The sequence below is a fragment of the Plutella xylostella genome, chromosome 12 (genome assembly GCF_932276165.1).
Source record: "Plutella xylostella chromosome 12, ilPluXylo3.1, whole genome shotgun sequence".
Classification (NCBI taxonomy): Eukaryota; Metazoa; Arthropoda; class Insecta; order Lepidoptera; family Plutellidae; genus Plutella; species Plutella xylostella.
The window spans coordinates 5,792,234-5,801,455 of record NC_063992.1 but is presented as its reverse complement, the minus strand read 5'-3'; the positions used below and the strand labels follow the sequence as shown (position 1 = coordinate 5,801,455).

General features: G+C 44.9%; 1 protein-coding gene across 1 annotated transcript in view; it reads right to left on the bottom strand.

The window, feature by feature from the left end:
- Positions 1–25: 25 nt before the first annotated feature.
- Positions 26–9,222, bottom strand: part of LOC105381275 — a 63,867-nt gene continuing 54,670 nt past the window's right edge. Inside the window, 11 exon segments of the mRNA XM_048624450.1 lie at positions 26–1,660; positions 1,939–2,059; positions 2,986–3,275; positions 4,277–4,497; positions 4,903–5,048; positions 5,362–5,465; positions 5,649–5,833; positions 6,253–6,405; positions 6,753–6,866; positions 7,228–7,331; positions 7,908–8,048. Of these exon segments, the coding sequence (XP_048480407.1) occupies positions 1,537–1,660; positions 1,939–2,059; positions 2,986–3,275; positions 4,277–4,497; positions 4,903–5,048; positions 5,362–5,465; positions 5,649–5,833; positions 6,253–6,405; positions 6,753–6,866; positions 7,228–7,331; positions 7,908–8,048 (1,703 nt within the window). The 3' untranslated portion in view covers positions 26–1,536.

Below are 9,222 nucleotides of genomic sequence, written 5' to 3'. Positions count from 1 at the left end.
CAAGGTTCATAATAGAAACAGTCAGTCATCATCATAAAAATATACTTTTATTCTTTCATAATGATAAAGTAACAAATATTCAAGCCAACCAATTTTCAAGACCAATTTCACCCTATTTCTAACGGGACTAGGTAGTTGACAACAAAAGTTATCAAAAAGATCTTTCGACGATAATAACGTTGTACTTACTGAAACAATATAAATCGAAAGTATACCATTTAACAGTTAGAAAATAGAGGAGGAAAAGACAGGTATCATAAAATATGTCATGATTGTTACTAAATATAGGATGATACAATGCTGAAGTTAAACTTTTTAAATATATCTCTAACACATAAACAAAAATAGGAAAATTCGTATAAAAGATCTATTGATATCATCTAGCTCCACATAAAAACATATTGGCACGGAAATCACATCTAAAATTCATGGGTAATAGTTGATTTGAGCATTTTTATAATACAAAACGGAATGTCAATTTCTCAGTGGTAATTCAGTCTTACAAAAACTTACCCTAAATAATATTCTATTTACATATATCACATTATAAGTACACATATGTAGTAGGTAAATATAAATATAAGTAGACATTCTGACCGATTTTTTACGATGAAAACATAAAATATATATTTAGTGCTGTTAAAACTTAAAACTTTATACTAAAATGGCCGTTACCAAGTTCCTGTAATTACCAGTTTCCAATGAATATTTGAATTTTGTAGCTCTTAATAAAAATAGGTTTGTTCAGAATTGGTATTATTGCTTTAGTTTCATAGTAGTGTCCTTAAAATGTCTCTATAATGATATCGATTCTAAAGGCAGAAATTTTAAATTTAGCGATGTCAAAACCTTAATTTCTTTGTTTAAAATTCGACTCTATGATTGTTTCCGTAAATGTCATTTTATGCTAGCAATTTTTTTTGTTTGACAGCGTTAAAATTAGAATTTCTGCCTTCAGAATCAACATCATTGACCTGATTTCCGTATTATAGACTAATCAAGGGTTTCGGAAGGATTAATCACATGATTCTTTTCAGCTGTCGCCATGTCAGGAGGGGGAGCATATGGTATGCAGCTCTTACCTCACTCTTACAATCTCTTCGTTCATGCTAGAGAGAGTGACCATCCTGGTGGCGCGTTAAGGGCACGCACACAAAATGCGAACTCACACACAAAATCCGCGCTCTCCGATGGAAGACATGCGATAGCACAGATATGGCTATATACCGCCGTATTATGTTCAAGCCCTTAGATACACAGAATCTATGCCATGGACCGTGGCGACGCCGCATAAAGTATCGCTTATGGTGGCGTGCGTTCCGGGTACCATTTCACGGAGAGTTCGGATATAAGTTAGTCTGAAAATGGCGCGTGGCCATTATAATTGAACGGCACGACTATCGAGTCCTCATCAGTGTATACCGCAGTATTATGTTCTAGCCCTTAGATACACAGGAATTCAGCGGCACGACTATCGAGCCCTCATCAGCCCGGTCAGCCGGGGCGCAGGCAGCAGCGGCAGCGCAGGCGCCGTCGTCAGAGCAACGCGTGGGCGGGCAGCAGGCGCAGGGGCGTCCGCCCGCGCCCGGCGTCCCACGCCACGCCGCCGCCGCCCTCCGTGATGCCGAATAGGACGTCGCCGTCGCATGAGTAGCATATGCTGGAATACAAAGCGCGTGTTAGTTGCAAATTTATAATAATGTTTTAAGGCGAAATGTTTTATTTATGGCAGTTTGCAACGACACCGTGATATCAAAGGTCCGAAACACCGATTGAGTTTGAAAGGTGATTTACATAAAGCTTAAATCAGTTCAGTTGATAGAAGGTTAGATGTGGCATGAAATGAGTATTGGTTAGTTTCTCGATTTAGTTTGCAAGGAAGTCAAAGAAGATATTACTCACAAAGTAGGTATTTAATGTTTAATCTATGACACTAACCTTATAAGTGCTAAGCCCGCCGTGACTGGCGGTATGTACGACACTGGCCGAAGATCCCACGACGAGTACAGTCGCACTCCGCCCGTCGACAAACCAGCCGCTATACTGTTCACACTTACACCTGGTAACAATAAAGGTCATTTTTAGTTGAATACAGTCGTGTAGCGAGTTTCCAGCATATTTATATCTACTGGGGTAGAAGAGATTACAGTATAATATTTTTTTTTTGCATTTCACTATCAATCACATGACATCACATAGGGTTCCGCTCATCTGGCATAATCTTTATTGACCAAAACTCATTTCGCATAACTCGTATGGTCTAAACTTTTTTGGCCGAACCATCACTTTGCCAAGACTTATGTGGCATAAGGCTCGTTTCGTCTAAAACTCTTTAGGCACAATCTTTAAACACCTAAGTTTCGTTTGCTCAAATTTATGTTCGTCTATACCTATGTATAATCTTGTTTCTCCTAATGTTATCTTAATAAATAATATATTAAGTATGTAGTAAATGTACAAATTGTGGTATTTTTCTCCTACATCCCGAAAATCACGATATTGTATGATCGAAAAATCGAAAGTTAACGACCAATATAATTATTACAAACCCCATGAGATCGAAACCTAAAAATAGGTGCGACGACGAGCAAAGCGAGGAGGAGCGTGTTAGGTGCACATGTTCATCAAAACCAAAGCGGAGCGCAGCGAAGCGGAGCGGAGCGTTTTCCAAACAGCGGAAACAATACAAGGTACCAGTTTGCGCTATGTAGGGAGACGCTCCGTCAAAGTTAAAGCCAAACGAATATTATTACTTTGTATAAACCTATGCCATAGCATTATTAGGCTATTCAAGATTTGGCCATACCATTATTAGGCTAAACAATGTTATGCGAAATAACTTTTTACTAAACGAGATTTATGCCATACAATTTTCGGCGTAACGAGACTTTGACCAAACGTTACTATGCAATACGAGATTAGGCACAAAAATCTTATGCCAAAAAAGGTAGAACCCATCACATAATTTAGTGTTTACACTCATACCTTCAGGAGCATTGGAGTAGCAGACAGCAGTGACTTTCTCAACAACTTTCACGCTACCAACAAACGTAGCATTGCAAGTGTGCACCCGTATCAACGAGCTAAAGTTGCAGTTGTCCTTTTCATAACTGTCGCTGTCGTCCACATCGGACTTGTCTGTTTTCTCGGTCGATACGGCAGCCCGCGGCGCCGACAAGTCGTGGACCGTGGCGACGTCGCATAAAGTATCGCTTATGGTGACGTGCGTTACGGGTACCATGTCACGGTTCGGTAGAGTTCGGATGTAGGTTAGTCTGAAAATGAAGTGTCATGTTAGTGAAGTTTTTGATGTTGAGTTTACTCCTCTATTACCTTACTTTGTATACTAAATCTTTAAAGGTAGGCAATTAATTATGAAATAGGAGCGATATGCATATTTGTGCAATAAAGTATCAAATAATAATAAGAATAATAAGGCGGCAGGGCAGCTTGTGGCGAGCTGTTGGACATTAGCGACCCCACCCACCCGATGCCGGGGAGAACCCCTGTTCCTCATCTCTGGCTTGCCTTTATTGGCTGTCCACAGTGAACACTGACGAGGAACAGGATCTCCCACCTCTTGCTTGCCTTCATTGGCTGGCTTGAGTGGTGTACCGCTAGAGCAGCAATGCTCGAGGAAGGATGTATTACCCAGTAAGGTGCTTGTAGGGATCTTGACCGATAACGCGATTGTCCTGAGAGCCGTGGAATACCTCTCCATCCTTAGCACCTCATGCCATGTTGCCCCCTTGTTGCTACGTCACTGTAATGTGCTAGCGACTGTTTTGGGGGGCCCATTTACTGTGTGTGCGAGTCACCCCCTGCCTTTTTATCCGTGTGTGAAACATATAGGTCCAGGCAGGGGCCATAGTCCTTCCATAGTCCCAGTTACCCAGTCCATTTAGCACCCCCTTCCATAACCCTGTATTAGTTTTCTCCATATCCTACAATAGTCCTGCACTAACCGGGGATTTTCCTTGGGTTTACTCCATAGTTTACACAGGGAAAATCGTCGGTTGGGGTCACATTTCATATAGATTAATGTTGTCAAACGGGCCTCTACATGTTGGCTTCGGCCCCATGCACGCCTTCCAAATGCCCGGGACCCCATGGTCCCGTGATGGTAAAGACACAACAGAATAATAATAATATGCATATCTTGTGGATGGGTTTGAAATGTCACAAAACATATTAGAAATATAATAGAATAACGTTTTAAGGTACAATCAGCCATTTTTAAAGGCACAGTCAAGGGAAATATTATGTCCCCACTCACTTATTAAGATCCCACAGCACCACCAGTCCATCCACACTGGCCGTGGCCACCAGCCCGCCCCTCACACACACATTGATGTCCACTATCGCGTCGGTGTGTGCGTGCAACAGCTGGGCCCGAGTGGCCACGGTGCCCAGGTCTAGGAGAGCCATGAGTCGGCCGCTCGAGTCGCCTACGAGTACCGGGCACGCGCCGCTCAGGCATGTCGCTACGGATGTTATCTGGAATATAGGAATGCGTTACTTTCTTGAGCGATGTAAAGGTTTATTCAACTGCCGCTGAACCGGTTCGTTATCGACGTAGATATAGGTACGTAACTATATCGCGATTCGCCATAAATACGGCGTTGTGACTGGTGAAACTCGCTGGTGAAAGCTGTTTTATTTTTCACGATTTCAGAGTTGGTCCCATAATGAAAGTTATACAGTATGACGAGTACATTCACCTGTAAACGGTCATCACCCTAGGTAATAAACAAGCACCCTGTATAGGTAAAGGTACATACATGGCGGTGCGGCGGCACGGTGAGCACGGGCTCGGGGCGCGGTACGCGTGGCCCCACGACAGAGCCCCGCCTGCTGGCTGCAGGTGCAGTATATAATGCAGGTACATAGTACAGTACATACGTGTCGGTGCGGCGGCACGGTGAGCACGGGCTCGGGGCGCGCGTCCCGTCGCTTCAGCCGCAGCGTGCGGTCCGCGTGGCCCCACGACAGCAGCGCCGCCGACATGCAGCCGAGACCTGATTGCTGGTTCGAGGTCGAGTTTGTGCCTAAGAAAAGAGGGTTTCCTTGTAAAATAAGTGACGATTAATTAGGAAATTGCTATTTTCATGCAAAGGCCTAATGAGTGTCACATATTAGGTTATTTTGTAACGGGACGGGAGGTTCACACGTGAGGATTCGTCTGTCGTTATCTGCTGAAACGGTTTGCCTATGCGCTTAAATATTACTGCAAAAGTAATTGCACAGTTTGTCTATGTAATTTAAAGTAGCTAGCCAAAATATAGATTTTTCATTACTTTTTTTTAAATATTGTTATGATTTTCTTAACACTATAATTCCACTAAGAAATGATAATGTTACCAGGTGTAGCAACAAGACACGCGTGCCTAGGCGCGGCGGCGGGGGCGCGCGGCGCGGGCAGCGGCTGCAGGCTGCGGGCGTCGGGCAGCGAGCTACCCTCACTACTTTACTACCACATGTGCTACTTGATTCTGGTATTCACCAATCGAAAAGAATCCCAATGCAATACTTATTGACAAATTGACATAGTATAAAGCAAAGTCGTTTCACACGCCTGTGTATCTATATATATCTTCAAAACTACAGAACGGATGTGTTTGTGAGGAATGTTTATAAATAGCAAAAGCTTCCGACCAGGTGTAGCAACAAGACACGCGTGCCTAGGCGCAGCCGCAGCGGCGCGGGGCGCGGGCAGCGGCTGCAGGCTGCGCGCGTCGGGCAGCGAGCGGCGGGTGGCGCGCGGGGGCGGGGAGGGGGGGGCGCCCACGTAGGCACCCCAGCGGGCGCCGCTCACGCCCGACCAGACTTCCTCCTGTGGAGAGAGGAATATGTTAGATGTGTTGTTTTGAAGTAATACTACAGTGGCTTATAGGATATCGCACGAACGGCCGCAATGGGGATAAAACTAAAAGCTAATTACAGATTTACAGAATTACAGAACCAGAAAGGCACACTAAAGGACGAGCGAGGCCCACTGCCGGACATAAGCCTCCCCAAAAGTTCTGAAAGTTTTGTAACATACTGTCTCCGACTTTTACGGTGCAAACAGTTATTGACTACAGTTGGAGTCTAGGTAAAGCTCATCGTCACCTGTCACTGTCAAAATGTAAGGCAAATTTGTTGGTTCCAAAAGTGACTACGTCGACGCTTTTTCCATGTGTTTGTGTAGTATCGTACAACGCTAGTGTTTTGCCACGTTGTCCCGTGATAGACACACTGTGGGTACATTACCGCGGGGGGCGCGGGGTGCAGGTCCGGCTGCGGCCTGGCGTGCGGCGCGCGCAGCAGCTGGCGCGGCGCCTGCCCGTACGTGCGCACCATCGCCTCCGCCGCCGTGCGCTCTAGAGAGTCTTCTAGGACGGACGGGTCGAAGCCGTAGTACGTCTGTGAGAGGGCAAAGGTTAACTTTTAGTAAATCACCCATTGACTTCATTAAATACTGGCCCACGGTCAGGCACAATCGCTCAAGAAAATGGCACCCGTGCTCTGGCTTCAAAATCTCATATATCGGTGATAATAGCGCGTGGGTGTTTTTTCTTTAAGTAAAATGTTCTGAAGGGCGCATCCTTTCTTTTCAAAGATTGAAATTATCACTTTTTGTCCAGAAATTGATGAAGAGCAAATTTGATAACGTTTTAGTACGTTGAATTTTTTTACGTAATTGTAGAACGTGTTTACACGTATCGGCCTTACATTCCTCTCTCCTAGTATAAAGCAATATGTCTACTTACACAAGCCGGGAACACGTTGATAGCGTCGATGGCGGCCTGGCCGGTCTGCTTGTATCCGAACACCAGGTCGATCCAGTGCGGCAGCTGCTCCGTCACTATGGGACTCTCTAGGGCCTGTAACCAGCAATGGACGTGTTACCTCAAGACTCGTAAATAACAAAAGGGGTAGAAAATTTAGGACAAATCACGTAGGCCAACGAGTGACACCTCAGCTATCGGTTAGCAGAACTTTAGTAAACGCAGCTTATCCAAAATGGCTGTTAGCAAACTCTGTCAGTTTAAATAACATCAAGATCATGAAACAAATGGGACTCATTGCAGAGCATTCTTAGGTCTTTTAATCAATTAATATTAAATAGAGTCGAAAAAGTGGACGTAGGTACACAAAAGGAGGCCTATACCCAAAAGTGTTCATACCAAAACCTATCTTGCCAAACGCGGTGTTCAGGGTTTTCAGGGTGTACTGTAGGTATACCTGTCTGTGTATGAGCGTGAAGAGACGCGGGTCGCCGGCCGCCCAGGGGGGCAGCTCCACGTCGTCCACCGCCGCGCCGCACTGACGCACGCCGAGATTCAAGCCTGAGGAAGTTGTTTGTTATTAGGTGTACCGTGAGTGTGTGAAATAGGTAAAATGTGTGCTAAAACAAAGACATTTTAGCCATCCTATCCTAACTAATATTATAAATGAGAAAGTAACTGTGTCTGTCTATCTGTCTGTCCGTCTGTTACTCTTTCACGCCAAAACTACTGGACGGATTTGAATGAAATTTGGTATACATATGGTCTAGATCCTGACAAAGAACATAGGCTACTTTTTATCCCGAAATTCCCACGGGAAAACTTTTTAAGGCGAAGCGAAGCTCGCTTGAACATCTAGTTATTTATAAATATGACATTATAATTTTGATAATGAACATCAAAACATAAGAATATCCTCCCCAATCCGAAAACGGCCTTCTTCAAGGAAAATTGGACTAGAATAGTTGGAGCCATGCCAAGAAGAATGACTAAGGGCACCCGAACATCAGCTCAACACAGCAAAATGCTTAATGATAAAGACTCATAAACCTAGAAGATGTCAGAAGGAGTCAAAACCGTGTCAGTATACGATATAGCACATTGAAACAGTATCGCGCAAGGGCTATAACCGCTCACCTTCGGTATTCTTGAACAGCTCAGGCAAGAAGAACAGCTCCGGTATGAGCTCCTTGACGTCGGTGGGCGAGTCCTGCGTGATGAGACGCCACGTCGTCTGCAGCGAGTGGAACGTGCGGTCCGGCATGTCGAAGTTGTTGTCTGGAGGTGAAGAGATTGTTTGATAATGCAGTCAATGAATAGGATTAGTAGTTGTGGAGATTATTTATTAATACATGTCACTGTCATGTCACTGTTTCCTATTGATGTTGTTTTGTATTTGTGATGTGTATTCTTTTAGTAAATAAACGATGTGTCTATATGTCTATGTCTAATACAGCGAATTAATAGGATAGTTGACGACCGAATGGTGTAGTGACCCTGACTACTGAGCCGAAGGTCCCGGGTTCGATTCCCGGCTGGGGTAGATATTTGTTTAAACACAGATATTTGCTCTCGGGTCTTGGATGTGCCCGTAAAATGGCAACAGGCCCGCCCCCTATTACATTGGGACTAACATATTTATGTATATACACTTTATTGCACACAAAAATCAATTTTTCACAGAAGCATTTTAAAAACATAGCTAATAATTTGCGCACAAAGGCGACATAACACTCTGGCGAAAAGTGTGTGCAGCAATGCACCTCTGCCTACCCCGCAAGGGAGTACATTAGTACAAGGCGTGAGTGTGTGTGTGTGTAATAGGATAGTTGTGGATAGGGAGAGACATGAGGTAGAGAACCGATAATACCCGGGGTACCCGAGTTATTGAGTGGAGACCACGAACAAGAGAGCGTAGGACGCCCTATACTGTAGGCTGTAAGCCGTCGACCGACGGACGACCTAAGACAAGAAGCTGATAGTGGTTTGATGAAGACGGCGAGTGTTGTAGGTCCTGTATGACCTGTATATAGCATTTGGTGAATGCTGGGTGTTGATGATGATTAACCCACTTTTGTCTTATACAAAATAATAATATAATAATAATATGGAAAAACGTGTTCCACCCACTCGCAAGTGGTCTATAGGATAAAGTGTGGCCCTGGGCCGCACTAGCTGGTCCACTGACCCTGGTAGTTGAGGAAGAGCTCGGTGAAGGGCGGCACGCGCACCAGGTAGTGCAGCACGGCGCCCGAGTTGGAGTAGAGCGAGGCGTAGTGGTGCCCCGTGCTGCAGATACAGACCCTGGTAGTTGAGGAAGAGCTCGGTGAAGGGCGGCACGCGCACCAGGTAGTGCAGCACGGCGCCCGAGTTGGAGTAGAGCGAGGCGTAGTGGTGCCCCGTGCTGCAGATACAGACCCTGGTAGTTGAGGAAGAGCTCGGTGAAGGGCGG